This window comes from Solanum stenotomum, chromosome 5 (assembly GCF_019186545.1).
Source record: "Solanum stenotomum isolate F172 chromosome 5, ASM1918654v1, whole genome shotgun sequence".
Taxonomy (NCBI): Eukaryota; Viridiplantae; Streptophyta; class Magnoliopsida; order Solanales; family Solanaceae; genus Solanum; species Solanum stenotomum.
Window position 1 is genome coordinate 49,735,848 of NC_064286.1, and position 21,297 is coordinate 49,757,144.

General features: G+C 32.2%; 3 protein-coding genes across 3 annotated transcripts; all 3 read right to left on the reverse strand.

Moving 5' to 3' along the window:
* Positions 1–1,191: 1,191 nt before the first annotated feature.
* On the reverse strand, positions 1,192–5,537 carry LOC125865596 (amino acid transporter AVT1D-like). The gene is made up of 11 exons (XM_049545799.1): positions 5,205–5,537; positions 3,687–3,955; positions 3,024–3,238; positions 2,898–2,921; positions 2,638–2,818; positions 2,327–2,546; positions 2,090–2,225; positions 1,802–1,967; positions 1,637–1,680; positions 1,472–1,534; positions 1,192–1,378 (listed from the first exon to the last, which is right to left on the reverse strand). The coding sequence occupies exons 1-11, from the start codon at positions 5,390–5,392 to the stop codon at positions 1,295–1,297; spliced, it is 1,590 nt and encodes a 529-aa protein (XP_049401756.1). The 5' UTR covers positions 5,393–5,537; the 3' UTR covers positions 1,192–1,294.
* Positions 5,538–12,482: 6,945 nt separating this feature from the next.
* Positions 12,483–13,796, reverse strand: LOC125865108 (thaumatin-like protein). Its single transcript, XM_049545277.1, has 2 exons — positions 13,665–13,796; positions 12,483–13,460 (listed from the first exon to the last, which is right to left on the reverse strand). Exons 1-2 carry the CDS (start codon positions 13,726–13,728, stop codon positions 12,787–12,789), a joined length of 738 nt encoding a protein of 245 aa, XP_049401234.1. The 5' UTR covers positions 13,729–13,796; the 3' UTR covers positions 12,483–12,786.
* A 1,349-nt stretch (positions 13,797–15,145) lies between these two features.
* LOC125866019 (uncharacterized) lies at positions 15,146–21,297 on the reverse strand. The gene is made up of 8 exons (XM_049546302.1): positions 21,153–21,297; positions 20,081–20,136; positions 19,251–19,394; positions 16,901–16,974; positions 16,741–16,795; positions 15,880–15,942; positions 15,664–15,791; positions 15,146–15,520 (listed from the first exon to the last, which is right to left on the reverse strand). The coding sequence occupies exons 1-8, from the start codon at positions 21,199–21,201 to the stop codon at positions 15,442–15,444; spliced, it is 648 nt and encodes a 215-aa protein (XP_049402259.1). The 5' UTR covers positions 21,202–21,297; the 3' UTR covers positions 15,146–15,441.

The following is a 21,297-nucleotide window of genomic DNA, read 5'->3' on the forward strand; positions in this document are numbered from 1 at the left end:
TGTGATTATAAACTTAAAAATTCTTGATCCAACTTTACCCGACATTCACACGGAAGAACAAAATCTAAAAAGAGAGAGAAGGAAAGTAGCTACATTACATAAAATTATTGGTAGGATCGAGCACTTACCATCATATGCCAAAAGTCTTAGTTAATAGCAAAGATGTAACTTTATTTCTTAACTAAGTCTATCACACAAGTGTTATGTTTGATCATGACTCCGACCTGGACAACCCCAGCCCTCTCATAGACCTTGTCATAAATAGGATATTACATTACCCAACAATTACACTATTTACATCCAGGGAAAGTGAAACTAGAAAAAGGGAAAAAGATCTAAAATATAGTCAAACTTTGACTGAAATTGCTGTAACGATATCGAACTTTGGAATAACCTTTTACCTCTGCACTATTTAATAGTGTATTTTAAAGGTATATATATTCCCACGTGGACATCATAAATATTGCATCATTATAAATAGTAATGTATCCATGTGGACACATATATATCTTTAAAATACACTATTAAATAGTGCAGGGGTAATAGATCCTCCATAAAGTTTGGTATCGTAACAACAATTTCGGCCAAAGTTAGAGTATTTTTCAAACCTTTTTCCCCAAGAAAAAAGAAACTAAAAGAACACAATCACATCATGTGAACCCATGATTTTTTGTCAAATCAAGTGTTTTTGTACATATTTCCTAAATTTGATTTAATATTATGTGTTGGCTCCCATACTCCAAAAGAGTTTAATGATATACTTTATTGAATATTGAGTTATTTACTCAAAGGGTGCATCCATATTTTAAAAATATACGTATCGTTATTTCAAGAAATACCGGTTACACATACGTAAGGAGTCCAATTACCTATCAAAATTCACTTTGTTTACCCATAAGTTCGACCAAATTAGTGATTATACCATCAGTATATCAGAAACACTAGATACAAATAGATATAGATAAATCCCCAGAGTGATAACAAATTGCTGGTCTAATTAATTGCTAAATCATGAGGTATCAATGTAATTAACTACTGTTACAATAGAAAAGGTTTTAAAAAACCAACATTAAGAGTTAAAAAAATGAATCAAGATCTAATTTCTTGCTAATTACAACTTCGATTTCATAATCACTCAAGCAATTCTACAAAATTGGTGGTACTCTGGTTTTTTTCTGTATCCTTTTGACATGCATAGTGTACAAGAACCCAACTCCCGGAACTACGATTTTGAATCAGAAGAGAGATATCTATTCACTCTATCAATAACGAGACTGAACCTTCCATCTTCAAACTAGACCATGTTTGTGAGTGCAGAATATGTGCCAACTACAGCTGAAATCAGTCCCACCACTATAATGGAACTGCAAGCTGCAAGCTGAATAATACAAGAGGGAAATAAAATTATTTTTAGCATAATTAGGGGGTGAAAATATATTTTTTTTCAACTAAAAAATGGAGAGAAAAATACCTGAAATCGCGTGATTAGATCCTTGCGTAGTTGGATGTAGCATACACAAGGAAGGATTAAAGACTGAAAAAAACAAGCAAAAGAAAAAAATCATGTTATGTATGTACCTTAAGCTAATTAGCTTTTCATATTAAGAGTAAAATGAAACAATTTTGCTAAACTTACCACAAGCATTACTAGTGAAGATCCAATCAATGACATTACAGAACCTGCAGTTAAGTTTCATAAAGAAATATCTTAGTTTGTAAACTGATTACTAATTTGTAACGGTTTCCTCCTTTTGTACTCGTGTATATCAGTACAATGCAAATGTTATACGAAAATACGTACCAAAATATGGAACTGCCAATGCAATGACCAGAGTTGAAAACACCAAAAGTGTTCTGATGAGTAAGGATACAGCATAAGTTCTAAGCTGAGGCGAAGGTAAGAATTCTTCTATGCCAAAAGCTACTGGTGTAAGTGTTATCGCGTATTTTGTGAGAGGGGCTATGACCTGCAAAAAAAAAAACATTATTTATATTTAGATTTTCAATAATCATCCAATGTAAAACAGGGGAAACAAATTCAGTCTTTTATGAGAAAAGCATAGGCTAAAGCGGCTAATATTATTCTTACCACTGTCCAAGCTGCAACTTTTGAAGTAACAAGTTTTGTTGGCAAATTCAAAGTGAACTGTGGATTGGTGTTTTCACCAAACATTAAAAAGCCACAAATTGCTACTCCAAGGTACGAAAAGAAGGCAGTACTGAAGCTGCATCAGTATGAACCAATACAAGTTAAATCTTAAACCTTCAACTTCCAGATGTACATTTTGATTGATCACATCATTGTATACGTAAATGCGTAATTTACCTTATAAGAAGAACAGAAGGGAATCTTGAAGGTTCTTTCATTGATGAGTAGATATTTGGGAAAACTGAATGGCTTCCATAGCAGAAACTATAAAGACCAATCGTGACAGGTATCTTTGCAATGTTAATAGCTGTTCCACTTGGGTGAAATCCAACATCATCAACCACCCCGACCCATAGCAAGCAGATCACCACGACAATCAGTGCAATCACTCCACCGGCTGAGCGAAGAGAATCACAATTCAACACACATTAGCACAAATAGAACAATTATGAACTAATTCGAGACATTTTGAGGTAAGTATCCAATACCTGAAACGATAGAAAGCAAACTGAGATTTCTAAGCCAAACGGTTGGAAGTATGACAAGGGTAGAAATAATAGCACATATTTGATAAGAATTCAGATGAAGTCCAGCAAACTCCATGTGACTATTCGGGAATAGGGCGCCGAGGTTATCACTCATCATAATCAAATACTCTATGCAAGAGGACTGTAAAGAGGAAAAAGTAGTTCCAAGTTAAGGGCTACATACAGCAGTATGAAGCAGAGAGTGAGAATTAGACACTTACATATAGTTCCGCATACAAGGCTATCTGCATTTAATGAAAATCCAACGTTAGCAACAAAACGAAAATCTTGTTCTACAAATTGAAAAATCATTAGTATATATGTCGTCAATAATTTGTCATACTCACAGCTATGAATATTCGACCAGACAATCCAAAGGCAGCTTGTCCGATATCTGGATAGGTTTCAATACCAGGAGAACTTTCTAAACATTTTTTCAAAAGAATTCCAGTATAATAAGTAATGATTCCAAAAAGAAACAGAAGGAAAAGGCTACACCATCCCCCTTCTTTGAGTGCATAGGGAATTGAAAGGATCCCTATTCCACACAGAGCATTTATTGCTGCATTGAAAAATCAATCCACGTTAAAACAAACAAACAGGAGAATAGAGATGAGAGGTTTAAGTACTCGAAACAGATATGACAAGGAAAAACAAGCAGAACATTAATCGGGTACCAATCTACTGATATTTTAACCAAATACTGAACTTTCAGGAGAAACATAGATGTAATTTCAGAAATAAGTACCTATAGAACAACAGTACATGAACAATATAGCTCCAGGTTATATAAATACATGTCTAAAGTCTAAACCTTTTTCTGTATGCGATCAAAGACGTTCTAGCATGATTTTCAAATAGTGCACATGGTCAAAAAGTGCAACAGAAAATGGACAGTCTTTAGACATAAATGTTACGATGACAAAACTGGAGGACCAAAGTTCGGCTACCCTAGCAGTAGAACAATAAGCCATCACTATACAAACAACAAGATAACATCCGTGTCTTACCATTAAGAACTGATTGGGTATATGAACATTGTTGTGATGGTGGCAATTCTGGTGCTGAAAATATTGCGGAAGAAACAATCGATAGCTTTGAAGGATTTGAAGTTGGAATTTCTTCCCTGTCAAGGCTTGGAGAAGAAATGAAAGGTTTACTGAGGGAATATTCAGGTGTCAGAGTCTGAGACCTCATGTATGCTGAACTCAACATGGAGCTTCCCTTTAAAAAACTCAATGATGGAGGGGTCACCCCTGTAAACACGTCCATTGACCTCCTATATATTCAATAAAAGATTCAGTACTCTTCATTTGGATGAAAAATTGTACAAATTTCAAGTCAATTCACAAGAAGTAACAAAATGCAGTTATATTTGATCATGATGGTAGTATTTCCTTGAGCTGAGGGTCTATTAGAAACAACCTCTCTACCTTCCTAGGTAGGGGTAAGGCCTGCAGACACACTATCCTGGAGAAGTTTATATGATACAAGATTATAGCACACCCTTGGATCAGGGGATACCATAAGTTAGCAGCTTCCTTGGAAAAAATTATGATAAAAACAAAATATCAATTGTTTAGTGCCACGGTTTAAGGATTACACTCATTGGCAAGGAAAAGAAGCTTTAGAGCCTTGATGACAACACTGAAGCGCCCATAAAGCAAGGCAAAGCGCTCAACATGTTATGTGCATTATTCCAAGGCTTAAGCGCACCTTTGACAACACTAGTAATAATAATAATAATAATAATAACAACAACAATAATAATATCCCTGGAACCAAATCCCAACTAACATTAATAAGATGTAGTCAGAACGGAATATCTATACATAATAACAACACAAATTTAAATACTCAAATTTAACATCTTCTTAGTTATACATTTTTGTTTTTTCTTAATAATCTTATTGTTTAAACCAACTTATGTGCATCTCAACTATTCTTTCAAAATCACCACGAAAGGGATACCTATCTTTTGGGATAAAAAGTGATAATGTTAAGGCTAGCTTGCATGCACTTCGACTAAATCACCTAAATTTTTTGTCTCTACTTGAATTTGAACCTGAGATCTCATGGTTCTCAACCCACTTCATTAACCACTAAACCATACTCATACTTAAACACATGAAAACATTATTACCACAAATCGTACATTCTCTCCCACTTTATTAACCACTAGGCCAAGCGATATTACTATTCATTTATTCTTTTATTTAATAACCTTACTGTTTGAACTTTGAACCAACTTTCGTGCATCTCGACTATTCTTTCAAAATCACCACAAGAGGGATACCTATTTTTTGGGATAAAAAGTGGTAGTGTCCGGCAAGCTGAGCTTGCATGCACTTCGACTAAATCACCTGTAATTTTTGTCTCTACTTAAATTTAAACCAAAAACCTCAGGCTTCTCAATCCACTTCATTACCCACTAAGTCACTTCATTAACCACTAGATCACGCGATATTACTATTCATTTATTTTCCATGCATGAAAAAATTAGCAACCAATAGAAAAAAAAATCATACCGATAACTTTGAGGCCAAGTAGGAGAATCAAGTTGGCTATGAAAAGGGGCATGAACAGAGTGATTAGAGATTTCAGATCCAGTATCGTCGTCTTCATTAACCGTATCATGTGCCTCATTCTCTTCATCGTCCGTTTCGATTTGCAATAATCTATCTGCTCCATATTCTTCATCAAGCTTCATACCCATATCTATATTTTTGTGATTTTATTTGAAAAAACAAAAAAAAAAGTTGTCAATATAAGAAAATCTAGAAAAAAATTGAAAAAGAGATTCAATTTGGGAGGCAATAGAAAGTAGATTGAAATTGAGATTCCAGAGTTGTTTAGAATGATAAGGAAAAAAGAAGAGGAGCTGTTTATACCTTTTTATTATTTGTACTAGGTTAAAAAGATAAACCTATTTTGCGAATAAAAGTAATTAAGATATGATTAGTTCGAATTTTGGAGCCCAATTAAATTTGAATTTCGCACAATAGGATCCATTCAGAAACGAAATCTCTAGTTAAAAATGTAACATGCTACACCAAAATACACGTGGGTAAGATATGATTAGTTAATCAAGTATAATAAAAAATGTTTTTTTTTTAAAAAGAGGGAAAATATATTTTAAATTCGTTATAAATTACTAGTACAAGTGTACAACTATCTTTTATGATATTTAGGTTTGTTCTGTGGTTCATGATGATATTTTAGTCATTCACTACGAACACTCTTAAAAAGTTGAAAATACATTTGATTTGATTTGTCAAATTCATAAATAATTGATGGACAAAATTGTAAACAATCCATCCATCCCTTTTACATGTTAATTTGTCTTAGTAATAATATTAATAATCGGAGAATGCTCAACTAATTAGTAACTTTTTATGTAATATATCCGATTTTCAGATTTTTTATTTAAAATGATATCCTTGATAAGCTGCATATGTGTAACGTTTTTACCCTATTTTTACTCAAACAGCCAAACTCCGTAATTAATCTTTCATATCTCCTTATTGAAATAGTCACGCATCTCTTCTTCTCTTGCCTCGATTTTTGTGCTGAAATCACTGACAACAAGTTTCGTAGATTGTGATTTGCCTATTTTAATGGATAACCAAGAGAACTAGCTAGCCAGTGTTTTTTTTCCATTTAAAAATTATTTAAATCATATATAAGTTTACAATTAAAAATTACTTATTTAACTAATTAATTACTATTTTTTATATTATCATTATATAAAAGTTAAAACCTTTTCAAATGATATAAATAATGTTCTTTTACCTTTTTAGGGAACATAACTCACGTGACTTCACTGGAAATTTGGAAGCTTGCATTTAGCGGTGCTTATATTTATACTAGATACAGGACCCGTGTCAGTACGAGGCCCAATATATATTATTAATTTTTTTGTCTCAATTTATGTGATAGCATGAAATTTGAGAATTTATCAAAATTTTTCTATGATTTTAAAAATATTTTAAGGCCTATTTTAAGTTGTTAATTATTGTAATTTATAGTACTTTTTTTACATAATTTTAAAATAATAGTATATATTATTCTCTTTGTTTTAATTTATGTGGCATATATAGGATTTCAAAAATTAATTTTTTTTTGTCTTTTAAATATATTAAATTATTAATTATTGTAATTTATAATACCTTTTTAACGTAATTTTCAAATAATATATGTTACTTTTCATGTCCAAAGTTATGTGACATTGATAGATTTTTTGGAGTCAAGTGATTTTTTTAATATATTTTTTAATTTTTTAAAAATTATTAATTATTGTGATCTATAATCTTTTTTACGTCAATTTCAAATAATAAATGTTTGTCATCTAACCAATTTTATGTGGTACCAATAAAATGTCAAGAGTCAATCAAATTTTTTGTATATAACTTTTAAATATTTATGTTGTTAATTATTGTGATTTATAATATTATTTATATTATTCTTAAATCTATAACCAACAAAAAGAATAAGAGAAATAAATTTAATACAAATAAAATACTAAATAGTAATGAAAATATATTATATATACAAATGTTTAAATGAAATAATGAATAAAGAGCAGACATTGTAAAGTGAACCAATGGTTGGGCCCACACAATTCAAGAGAAGAATAATCTTTTGATAGGACATATAAGCCATTAAATAAATATTGATTGGTTTTTGATGTGATATCATGAAACTTGAGAAGTTATTAAAAAATTTATACTCCTATGATTTTTAAAAATATTATAAGTTGCTAATTATTGTAAGTTATAATATTTTGTTTGTTCAATTTATGTGGCATATATAGGATTTAAAAAATTAATCATTTTTTATGTCCTTTAAATATATTAAATTGTTAATTATTGTATTTTATAGCACCTTTTTAATTTTTAAATAGTATATGTTACTTTCATGTCCCAATTTATGTGGCATTGATATATTTTTTTGGAGTCAAGTGATTTTCTTATATGTATTTTAATTTTTTCAAAATTTGTTAATTATTGTGATTTATTGTACTTTTTACGTCAATTTTAAATAATATATATTTATCATCTAACCCATTTTATGTAGTACCAATAGAATGTCAAGAGTCCGTCGAATGTTTTTAATATAACTTTTAAATATTTATGTCAATTTCAAATAATATATGTTTATCATCTAACCCATTTGATGTGGTACCAATAGAATGTCAATAGTCAATCAAATTTTTTATATAATTTTTAGACTCTTCTACTAAGTAGTAAAATAAGTAGTAAAGTAATGCTTATTTGAGTGAGTTTATGTGAAACCGATCAAAAATTTAAATTTTATGAATTTTATATTTAATATTTTTTATTATAATTCATTATGTTTTAAGCTTTATGTTAGAACAGAGTCATATAAGATGGCTAGTAGTAATTAGATGAAATTATAGCTATGATAAATAATTTATTAGTATATATTTGTTTCGTTACATAATTATTTTTTGAGAAAATTTCATAATTAACATATAAACCTATTTATCACTAGTTATGACATGATTGTTTATGTTTCAAGTTTTGATAGTAAAAAACTTACAGGATATAACATTTGTTATACAATAAATAAATAGAAAAGAAAATAACAAATATACTAATATATTAATGATATCAAATAGTTGAACTAAAATTACTCCTAACCAATTAATTAACTATATTCTTTTCTTAAATGTAGTGTTTGGTAATGAGTAGGATATAGTAATCTTGATTTTCTCCTTATTAGTTGGTCACTATTAGTTATTATCAATCTCCTAATTAATAGTATTAATCTCCTAATTTGATTCTTTCTTCCTTTTCTTTTTAGTTGCCAAACCTTTTTTAAAATTTCACCGTAGAATATTTAAAATCTCCTATTTTTAGTTGCTTTAACAATTAATATCGTTTTTTTATTTTTATAAAAAAACAAGCATTCTAACTTATGGAATTTTGTTTTCGAAATGTGTATTGGGATATCAATTTTCATACAAATTTCACACAGTAAAAAATGCTTATACATAATATACTAAACTTACTAATTGATACAAATTTTTATACACTTTTTAAACACAGATTTTATTGCAAACTGATACATAGAGTTGACTAATGAATATTCTGTACGCATAAATATAACCAATATATAGAACTAAAATTATTACATACAAACTGAATCAAAATTGATGCATACACACTGTAACGTACATAATATGAAAAAAATGACTTGAAACTATTGAGACTGCTCTACATTTAGAAATTTCTTCAGATCGTCAAAGATCTTCATATTGGTATATGAAGATCAACGGGTATATGTCTTTCTTCTCTGAAATATAATTGTTATTTGGTATAAGTTAAAAAGAATGAGAAAAAACACAAAAAGTATATCATATTTACTCCAACTTCATGCCAATGCATCTACATATTATAGCAAATACATACCAATTTCATACCAAAAGTCCCATTTTACCAAATTTAGTCAGAAAACAATTTCATACAACCGTGACAAATCTCATATCAAATTTATACCAATTTCATACCAATGCATATACATAATACGAGTCCGGAGCCTAAAGGGCAAAAAAAATTGTCAAAAATTCCAAAAGGGCACATCACTTTTTATTCTAGCCAAAAGGGCAAAATCGCTGCGTCAGCAGCGATTTTCCTCTGACAAAATGACGAAATAGCAGCGATTTCGTCTAAAAAAATTTTTTTAATTAAAAATCGCTGCCACAACAGCGATTTTGTAAAATTTTTTTTTTTTTAAATTAAAAATCGCTGCGATTTTGTAATTTTTTTTAATTAAAGATCGCTGCTTTTTCTTTAAAAAAACTAAAACGGCACATCAAAAAAAAAATTAACCAAAAGGGCTTCTGACAAAACAAAAATAAAAATCGCTGCATATTTTCTCAGCGAATTTGGTTAAGAATTTTAAAAAAAAGTTTTTTTGTTTAATTTAATATTCTTTTATTATTATTATTTATGATATATAATTCAATTTTTCTCATGCTTCAACAATTTTATTGAGTATACTGTCGTCTTGTTTATCATTTTTATATTATTAATAAGTAATAATAGACATGAAAATAATAGCACTCGGCATGAAAAACACTGCCCCTGCAGCGATGTGTAAGGAAAAAAAAAATTTTGACTTAAAATCGTTGCCACAGCAAATTTTTTTTTTCTTTACAATGGCAGCGATTTTTAATAATAATAATAAAAACAAAATTTAACAAAATCGCTGCTGTGGCAGCGATTTTTAATAAAAAATATATATATATATTTTTTTTTACAAAATCGCTGCTGTGGCAGCGATTTTTAATTAAAAAAATAAAAAAATAATTTTAGACGAAATCGCTGCTATTTCGTCATTTTGTCAGAGGAAAATCGCTGCTGACGCAGCGATTTTGCCCTTTTGGCTAGAATAAAAAGTGATGTGCCCTTTTGGAATTTTTGACAATTTTTTTTGCCCTTTAGGCTCCGGACTCTACATAATACAATAAATTCATACAAATTTCATACTAAAAATTTAGAGTATACCATTTTATCAATTTCAATCAAAAAATAATTTTATATAACTGTGACAAAGTTCACATTAAATTTAAACCAATTTCATGTCAATGTATATACATATTATAACAAACTCATACCAGTTTCATAATATACTATTTTCATATAAAAAATATACTCTTCTAATAATTGGATACCAATATAATTTCGCCATTAAAATAAATATTACTAAATTCCGATGAACCCGTCTGCAACCACCCCCAATTTGGAGGACCTACTAAGCATCTAGTAACATGTGATGTGGGATTTTATTAATTTTGAACTTACAAATATTCCGTGGGTCAGTTTTGTCGTATTATAAAGTGGTGCGATTTGATTTATTGACGAAGACTAATTTAAAATGTTGGAGTAGACACTTAATTTTTTTAGATTTAATATGTGTTTGTTCCTTTAATTCAGGTAAATAAATTTCATTTCTCGTTTTTTTTTAAAATAAAAAAAAAACGTATTTTCGGAATAAAATTAAATTGTTATGTTTAAGGCTATAATTTTAAAATTTTAATAATATATTAGGATGAAATTGACCCCAAATAATCTATTGTTACGAACCAACTTCGGCACAAAATACAATTGAGAAATGAAAACAACAAGCAAGTAGCTATAAATTGTTAATACGAAATTGAGAATGTTAATCGAAGGAGAAGAAGATCAGAAAATACAGAGATAGATAGAAGAGGATGAAAAACTTATATTAAGAACGGAGATGAGAGGAATCATACTCTTTTACTCAAAATACCATTCTAATAGCCCTCTTTTATCAATGAAATAAACAAGCATAATGTATAACCAAACATTCATATTTGATTTTAGTTGACAAGTAAATACTCCAATTTTAATATATTACTAAATATTCATATTTGATCTTAGTTGACAAGTAAATACTCCAACTTTGAGTATGCACATCTAGACACCTTAACTTGTCTGCATTGTGTTACTTGAATACTCCAACAGTCTAACTTACAAAATGATTGTCTAGACATCTCCAAAATTTATGTCACATTAACGTAGGGTGTCCACGACACTTTTTATTTGTTTGTTTGGCTCTTGTGTATGTTGCTAGATTAATCTGATTTCTATTACTTTTTATTTATATAGTGTGCATTATCCGGGCTTCATCATGACCTCACAAATGTTGGATGAGCTACATGAACAAGTTGATTCAATTGACATCACCAATGGTAATATGTTCTTTACCGTCATTTTAATCTTCACCAGAATATAAGAAACCATCTTGATTCGGTACTAGTCACTATTACAAGTCACTATTACATGTTGAACATGTTGGATTCGTGATCTCACGAATGGTGGATGAATTACAGAAAATAGTTGGTCTTGATTAATTTGGGATTGAGACATACTTGATTGAGTAAGATGTTTTTATGATTTGGTACTAGTCTTTATTACATGTTGAAAATGTTGAATTCGTGATCTCAATGGATGAGCTACATATATACCTGGACCTGACTAATTTGGGATTGAGACATATTTGGTTGATTAAAATGTTATGATTTGGTACTAGTCTTTATTACATGTTGAATTCGTGATCTCGCGGATGATGGATGAGCTAAATAATATAGATGGTCCTGACTGATTTGGGATTGAGATATACTTGATTGCTTACTGTGTTGTTATGATTTGGCACTAGTCTTTATTACATGTTGAACATGTTGAATCCGTGATCTCATAGATGATGGATGAGCTACATAATATAGTTGGTTCTGATTAATTTGGAATTCAAACATACTTAATTGATTAAGATGTTGTTATGATTTGGTACTAGTCTTTATTACATGTTGAACATGTTGAATTCGTAATGACATAATATACCTGGTCCTAAGTAATTTGGGATTGAGACATACTTGATTGCTTAAAGTGTTGTTATGATTTGGTACTAGTCTTTATAACATGTTAAATTCATTGTCTCGTGGATGATGAGTGAGCTACATAATATAGCTGGTCCTGACTAATTTGGGATTGAGACACACTTGATTGCTTACGGTGTTGTTGTGATTTGGTACTAGTCTTTATTACATGTTGAACATGTTGAATTCGTAATCTCATGGATGATGGATGAGCTACATAATATAGTTGGTCCTGACTATTTGAGATTGAGACATACTTGATTGATTAAGGTGTAGTTATGATTTGGAACTAGTCACTATTACATGTTGAACATGTTGAATTCATGTTCTCACGAATGGTGGATGAGCTACAGAAAATAACTTCTCCCCACTAATTTGGGATTGAAACATACTTGATTGATTGAAGACGATTGTTTCAAACTACTTTTTCCAATAAAACTAAATAACAACAACAACAACAAAAAATAGACAAGAAAGTAGCCCTTAATAAGAGGGAAGTGACTCTTCAATCACATCCTAAATATATGTTGCTCGCGACTTCTCAAAAATACTATCGAATGTGTACCAAATCCTCCAAAAGTTACGTATTTTTGGATAATCCGACACAGGTGCAACAACATTTCTGAAGAGTCACATCAACATAGTCCTAAATTACAGGGGAATTACATAACAACATAAATAACCTCTCACTTTGGAGGACAGAATGTTACAAGATATCGCGGAGCCCTACATGTATAAAGGCTTGAAGAATCATCAAATGCGTAACTATAAGCCTTTGGACAAATAGCTTTAAATAGATTAGCAAAAACAGTTGGCTTGCAAGTTTTGGGATTTGCATATTGTCCTGTACAACAATACTTTGGTGATTGTATAGCCAAACAAGCACTTTTACAACCAACAACTCTGTCACCAGATTTCACTTCAAGTGCTGATGGACAACATATGTTTAAATCAGCTTCACACTCCGCTACGCCACATCCAACCCCTCCTCCCACAGGTTTCATCGACACTGGCAAGTTGAACCCATCGACTAAACTTACATCGTAGAAATGTAAGGGTGAAGTCAATGAGCCTAGTGTCATTTCCACTACAGTTGCCGGGGGCTCACCTCCTAGCCCCCGGCATTGTAACTGGCCACCACAGTTGCCAGTATCACATTTTCCTTTTCCATTTTCATCAAAATGACAGTTCTGTCTCCCCCATATTCTCCCTGACCACTTGTCTGGCATGTCGAGGACCATTTGCTCACCGGTGCTGAGGTGAAAACCGCCTTCTTTTAGAGTAGTCTGCCCTGCACCACCGAGAATCCCGGGCCATATGCTTTCCTTGCAGTTGTTTACTAGAATGACTTGTGTTCCATCTGCAGTCACATGAAAAAACAATGTGTGGTAATATTAGAGCCAAATGCAAAACCGGAATTTTGAGTTTATAGTTTCTGAATAAATTATATATACATATTAAGTAAATTTCATGACATAAACATAGGATTTTGAGTTTTGACCAAAGCTATTGAGTTCTGTCGAACCTGACAATTAGAGAAAATGAGTTGAAGTTAGAGACTTACCAATGCTAAAAAGGAAGAGAAATATGCAGAGCAAAATATGGATAAGATAAGATGAGATAGGCATTTTGGCTCTAGTAAGTGAGAATAAGAGTTGAATGATCAAATTATGGACAAGGACTCTTAAGGTTTTTAAAGTACAAATTTTCTTAGTGGAAAACATTCCCCTTTAATAGATAAGTGCTTTGCGTGCTTTCCTTTTGTCTCTTTTTCTTTACAAGGTTATATACATCATCAATATAACGTATTTTTTACGCTATCAGATCATTCAAAGGATATTTAAAAATAAGTCTTTTTAAAATGTGAGATTTGTAATCTTGAAAATAAGACAAGTTATCTGCTACAATATGTAACTGTTATTTTGATGTAGTAAAAATTTCTTCTACCGAAGGACGTGTAAATAATTGGAATATATGCATTGCTTCAAGTGGAGGACTTCTACTACTAGTACTGTTTTAATTAAATGGCTGTGGCAGATAAAAGTTCACATGGCTAAACTTTTGAAAGAAATGGTGAATGGCTTTACAGTTCAAGATGATTCATGATATGTTTGAATGTCATTAATTTATTAAAATGTAGTTGATTAGTAACAGTTTCAACATAGTTTGTGTCCAGGTAACTTTTTACCATATATTATTAAAGATCGTCGATATTTGTTGAAAGTGATACAATCACACACATCTGGAGAGAGACAAACACATATATAGATTTTTCGGCAAACGGAGGCTTTAATCTAGGATGACAGTACACTCAAAGATATCGAGTTTCTTTTCCTAACAGACTTAAGTTAGGTAGCTTATGAACGATATTAAGAAATTTATTTTAAAAAGAAATAAACAAGATTATTTTTACTAATAAAGAAAAGGTCGTTTTAAATGTTGTGTAGTAGAAGCAATCTTCTGAGCTTTGTATAAAGAAAAGGGGGGCCTCTAAATATTTATATTCTGACATGATAAAGAATTGTCTTCTAATATCCTTAGGGGGTTCAAAAAGAAATTAATTTAATACTAAAGAATATTATTCTTGACAAGGAAGATTTTATTTTAGTTGCTTAAAGTGTTAACCTATACATAACTTTCATAGTAGCTAGAGGTTAGATTGGACATAATATCTCTTTTCTTACAATCTTGCATCGATTACTTCTAGTTTATCAGAAATAGTCTCTAGTTAACAAAGATAGAGGTAAGATAACTTTAATCACCTTTCATACAAACAAAAAAAACGTATGTTCAAGGTTTTTTTTTTTCTCTCAAAAGTGTCATCATCTATGCTAGATAGCTTAACACTTGTTATTAGCAATTCAATCGATCGTTCATGATCAAAGTTGCATGTTGTCTTGGTTTCAAGTCCTTTGCATCACAAGCACACTTCTCCCAGCGTTTCAATTTTCAATTTGTCTGTCTGATTTTGACTTGACACGAAATTTAAGAAAGTAAAAAAGATTTTTGAATCTTGTGATCTTCCAGCGAATCAAGACACAAGATAAAAGTTGATAATGGGAATATACTTCACTGAAACAAATCTCAAATAGAAATGACTACTCAGTCAGTAGGACTCAACTCATTAATAGATCTTCATCAACTCGAAAAATGACAACTAAATCAGGATCTTTGTTCCATGTAGGAACCTCTATCTATTGCCAAGGCTCTAACGTGTTTACTGGAAACTTAGCGTCCATTTGACAATAAGCAAATCAGATGGACGACACAGAAATAACATATCGAAACCAGTGAATGCCTGATATTTTACTGACAACCCATACACCGATCTTGTTGATGATTCACTGCAACTCATATGAGGAAAAACTGAAACCCAATCTTCCCTCATTTGTGGATTTCAGTTCCAACTTCTGAAAAGGACTGCCAAAATAAATCCAATCATTTCCTTATCTACTTTAGACGTACGAAGTTTATAATATATGGGCAAGGTTCATGAGCACAAAATAGGTACTCCATATAAATGGGAAAACCTTAAAGAGAAAGAGCTTGGTAAAAGATGGTACCTGCTATTAGGATCGTAATAGAAGCCATTGATGGAGCCATCACTACTGGAGAAGCAAACATAGTAAAAACCAGCAATTGTCAACCCACAGTCTGTTCCAACATTCACGAAGTATTGTTCTTTCCATCTCTGCACAGTCAAAGACAGAATGGTAACACATCATGACCGCTGCAATCAAGCTCCCTTCCGTATAAATCAGTATTAGAAGACATGTTACCATGAATATGTATGGGTAGTTATTCAGGTCCAGTGATTTACCGCCATCAACGTCCACTTGGCTCTGAAAAGGGCAGAAAAGATCCAGAAGGCTGAATATCTGCACTAAGGCTGGCCACCGGAACGGGTTGTACCGGTACCATTCCGGTCTGGTAGTATTCGGGACGGGATGGGATACATTGAACCGGTACACGGAACGGAACGGTATCATGATTTGGTACCGGTATACCAATACTGGTTCATCCCGGTTCCGTTCCGGTCCGGTCCCGGTAAATCATTTTTAATTAAAATAAAAAATAATATTTTTGTCATTATTTACTTTTATTAGCATTTCTTTTTTGTTTATTTAATTTTTTAAAATTACAAACTTAAGTTATTTAACTTACAAGTTATAAGTATAACTTAATAACTTATAAACTTCAAAAGATTCAAATCTTTAAAACTTATAGCATAACTACATAAGCTCAAAAATTTTAAAAAAAACTTTATTAAACTTACAAACTTATATACGTAAAAATTAAAAAAAATATCTTTAAAATAAACTTCAAGTAAAATTATTATAAATTTTAAAACTTAAATACTATAAACTAATATAACTTAGAAAAATAAAAAAAACATTCGTATTTTCGTAATTCAAAATAACTCAAAAAAAATAATTATTTTTTGTAATAGCTATATGTGCCGTCCCGTTTATCCCATCCCGTTCCGTTCCGGTCCGTCCTGGTTCTATCCCCGTATATAGTGGGATGGGACGGAACTGAGCCTCCATCCCGGTACCGGTCAACAACCCGGTCAAACCGTCCCATTCCGGTCCGGTGCCCAGCCTTAATCTGCATTTAAAAAAGAAGCTTTGACTGCTTACCAGAAGGGGTGAAAATGACGGAAACTTGGTCCAGTGCTTTATGTCATCTTCTGATCTGATCATAAAACCAAACCAGTTAGATAAACTTTAATCTTGTAAATTAGTCTAACCATTTGGAATAAATATTGGTCAATGTAGAAAGAGGACGAAAAGAGCATACGTGGCACCCCATTTGCCAGTGAAGAAAGTATAGTTCTTGGTATCAACAATTTCTCCTTCCCAGAAAGTAACTACCTGGCAATACCATGAAGAACTGGTGTTAACCTGCTATACTATATTTTCGAGGTTGGCCCATGATAGATATATATAAGAGCATTCAGAACATATTGGATAACCGTCTTTTTACCAAAAAAAACAAATCACAGAATAGAGTTTCAATTACATGCTGAAGACTGATCACGACTTAACGAATCTCTTCCACAGTAAGTTAATTCTCTATGGAAACGAAGCTACTAAAGAGATAAGAGGGTGTGCACCTCTGTGTACTTTGTGTGTTGCCAGCCTTTTACAGCAGCTTTACTATAATAATATTGAGAATTAGGTAACTACTTGATTGTTTAAGGCTAATAGCAGAAGTAAGAAGTTCTAAAAGACAGACAAGGAGACCCAGCTTCAAGTGGTTACCAAACTAACAGATTCCGTGTTGCCAGTTTACAGCTCAAGTGTATGGAGAATTAGGTCACTTCTATTTTATTTTTTTTGAGACAAAGGCCACTTCTTTTTTACTTCTTTTTTATTTTTTATAAGTGGGAATTAGGTAATTACTTGATTGTTAAAGGTTTAAAATAGAAGAATGAGTTCAACAAACATGTATTGAAGAAAAGATTAAAAGGTTTAACAAGAAAATAGCATTAAAAATATAAAGAAATATTAAATCGTGTGAAGCAGAACTTTGATTTCTCTTATAAGAGATATAACTGCAGAATCTTTGACAGTGGTTATTCATTCCTGCAAATTCCTTTCTTACTTTTTAGTGTGAGTTATTTCGAAAAGAAACTTCCAGTTATACACATACTTTTTTTTCTTGAAATAGAGTTATACACATACGATCTGTCGAGACACATGCACTATGCATTGTCCATAATAATGTTTGATTTGTCATATGAGCAAAAATTCCAAGGTAGAAACAAAATATAATTATTGTTTATTTGACTTCCTTCTCTTTTGCCCCACTCTCCATTTACAGGGTTCTAGAAAACAGGTCATTGCACTAGTGATTGTTTCCAAGGATCCAGTATTAAACATTGTTCCTAGTGTTTTACACCTTGTGGGAATATGATGCCAGAGGAGTTAGGTACAATTGCAAAAGCATCTCAAGCGTCCCCCAAGCCCAAAATATATTCCTTCATTATTGAGGATGAAGTATTTCTGTTCATTAGGTTTCAAAGCCTATGGTTTCTGGTACTGCCTTACTCTATTCAACACAACCTCTCAAAACTCACTTGTTTTCGCGCATACAAGGGAATGATAAGCAAATTCCCAACTTTTTTTACCTTTGGGGGCGCTAAGGACTCATTTGTAGGGTCAGATCAGCGAAAACTTTAGGAAAAGGCAGCAATTACAGCTAATTGTAAAAAACTGTTCTTGGAACTAGAGAACATCTTGTCTGTGAACTTGGAGGACAGTAAAAATGTACGTGAGTACTGCTCTGCTAGACCAAAGAGATTAATGAGATAAAAATAGCTGCAGAGAGAGAGACTACTGATATGCCCAAAACAAATAAAGAACTAAACTGCTCTTTCTTCATGAAGAGTAGTTTATAGCTTTTCCCCCCTTTCTTTCCTGGGTGGCCAGGTTGAGAAGCCTTTCTTTTATGTATTATGTATCACAAGTAAGAAACAATGGCATGTAAAGTCCAAAACAAAAAACTAAAGATATACTAGAATAGGAAGGAAACAAAATCATCAACGGCCATTTTCTAAACAGGAATCAGAAGTTTATTACTCCTTATTTTCCTATGTCGTTCGAACTCTTCAAAAATGTCGGGTGCGCGTAAGATATTCCAAAAGTAGTGCATTTTTGGAGAATCCGACACGGGTGTGGCAACATTTTGGAGAGTCCGAGCAGCAGATATTTTCACTGCGCAAGAGCATCTACAGCAGAAAACTATATATAGGACGTTTGCTTCAACCAGAAACTCTCAGATATATTATTTAGATTGTTGGCATAAAGCATGGATAACGATTTTTGAAGTATCCTGGATGAAGCAGCAAAAAGTATAGGAACTGTCGAATAAAACATGTTACCTCGACACCACTTGGAATCATAGAAGAAAAATTAGACCAGTTAGATTAAGACCCTCTTTGTTCACCTATCAATGACATTTCAAGTAACATCTTACCACCGGTGTAGCTTCATACGAGTATAGCCAAAAGGTTAAGCCTTCAAGAGATGCCTATTCTTTATTCTTTAATGAAGCTACGTATTCATGTAACAAAGAAATTTAATGAGGAAGAAAAAGGAAAAGAGATCTAATGCTCATTTTTTAAGTAAAAATAAAGGCTTCTTACTGGTGTATCTGCCATAGGGACATTAAGAGCTTCCATTGTACCACATAGATATCCATGATCAAGGTCACAACCCTGAATTCGCACATTTACTCTCCAAGCTTCATCTTTTTGCTGACTTGAAACGTTTTGAGTCCCAGAAAATGCCTGGAACAAAGCAATGCAGTGAGAAAAGATAAAATTTCTCACTTGTGTGACAAGCTGAACAACCATACACTGTAAGTTGTAATGCTTCACGGCTAAATTAATAGCCAAAAGGTACAATCAAAAGGAAGGATTAAACCACCATAATGCCCTTTTCACAATTGGCCAAAACATGACAGTGAGAAGTATGCCCCCTTGCAGCAGCTGATCAATGAGTCTATCAGATGGGCGCCCATAGGCCACAACACTTTGGTGGAGGGTGACTTTTTTAAAATGGCCTACATGGCCTCACCTCAGGTTTTTGCAGCTAGGGAAAGAACAAGGTGTGTAGGGTACTAAATCACTTTTCTAGGGTCTAAAACAAGCTTAAAAAAAAAAAAGAAATTTGAAACTCGCTGATGCTTACTGAAGTTAGATTTCAATCAAAGCAAACACGACTACTCTCAGTCTACCAAGAGGTTAGGCAGCAACATTCAGATCATTCTCATCTTATACAATTTGGATATGATACAAGCAGCAAAGAACAAAATTTTCAAAATCAGGTATAGGGAAGCTCAGATTCTTCTCTGGTATAAAGTCCACAAGAACATGGAAACAATCATACTTCCATTGTTGAAGGAGAAAACAAAAAAAGAAGAAGATAGAAACAACAAGAGCAGACGGAGAAAATCAAAAAAGCAGAAGCTCACCTGTCCAACACTTAGAAGTGTACAGACTGAAGGCAAAGTATTTCCTGAAGTCCCGCCTTTGCAGTTGAAAGAAAACAAGCATTTCAGTCGTGCTACAACTACGTACTACTCAGAAATACAAATTACATCATTTGACATCAAAAAGTACAAAACTTTAGCAACACTACTTACAAACACCACAAATATTAATAACAACAACAACATACCCAGTGTAATTTCCTGAAGTTCAACCTTTGCAGTTGAAAGAAAACGAGCATTTCAGTCATGCAACAACTACTTACTACTCAGAAATACAAATCACATAATTTGACACCAAAAAGTACAAAACTTTAGCAACACTACATACTAACACCACCACGACCAACAACAACAACAACATACACAGTGTAATCCCACGAGTGGGTCTAGGGAGGTAGTGTGTACCAGAACTTTATTTTCAATAGACATTCAGCTCAAGAAAACTACATACTAATACCAACAACAACAAAAACAGCAACAAACCCAGTGTAATCCCACGAGTGGGTCTGGGTAGGGTAGCATGTACCAGCCCTTTATTTTACATTCCCACGAGTGAGTCTGGGGAGGGTAGTGTCTACCAGACCTTTATTTCCGATAGACACTCATCTCATAAAAACTACATACTAACACCACCACCACCACAAACAACAACATCATACCGAGTGTAATCCCACGAGTGAGTCTGGGGAGAGTAGTGTGTACCCGACCTTTATTTCCGCTAGACACTCAGCTCAAGAAAACTACATACTAACACAATGATAAACATACTGAAATCATAAATTGAAGAAACCCAAGTCAAATTTCACTTAAACCACCAAATTGAGCAAAGTGAGCACCCCAGATCTTTTCAAATGAATCTTCAAATTGAAAATAAACAAAAAAAAATGCCAACTTTATCTGATTCTCAATGTAAAAACAAGAAACAAATAAACCCACATTCCGCTGATTAAACTAAACCCAGTTTCTACATCCATAATCAAACTTGCAACTTCGATTAAAAAATTAAACATTAAATTCAATAAAAATAATGATAAATTAATTGCAAATTCATTACCTGAAGGCTGCGAAAGTGCAGAAGAAGTCTCCACAACTCTCACAGGCATTTTGCTTTCGCCTCTATTGAGAATTGAGAACTGGGCCTATTTTTCATAGAAATTTATTTTTTGGGAAATAATTATAAAATAAATGTTTGTGTTGAT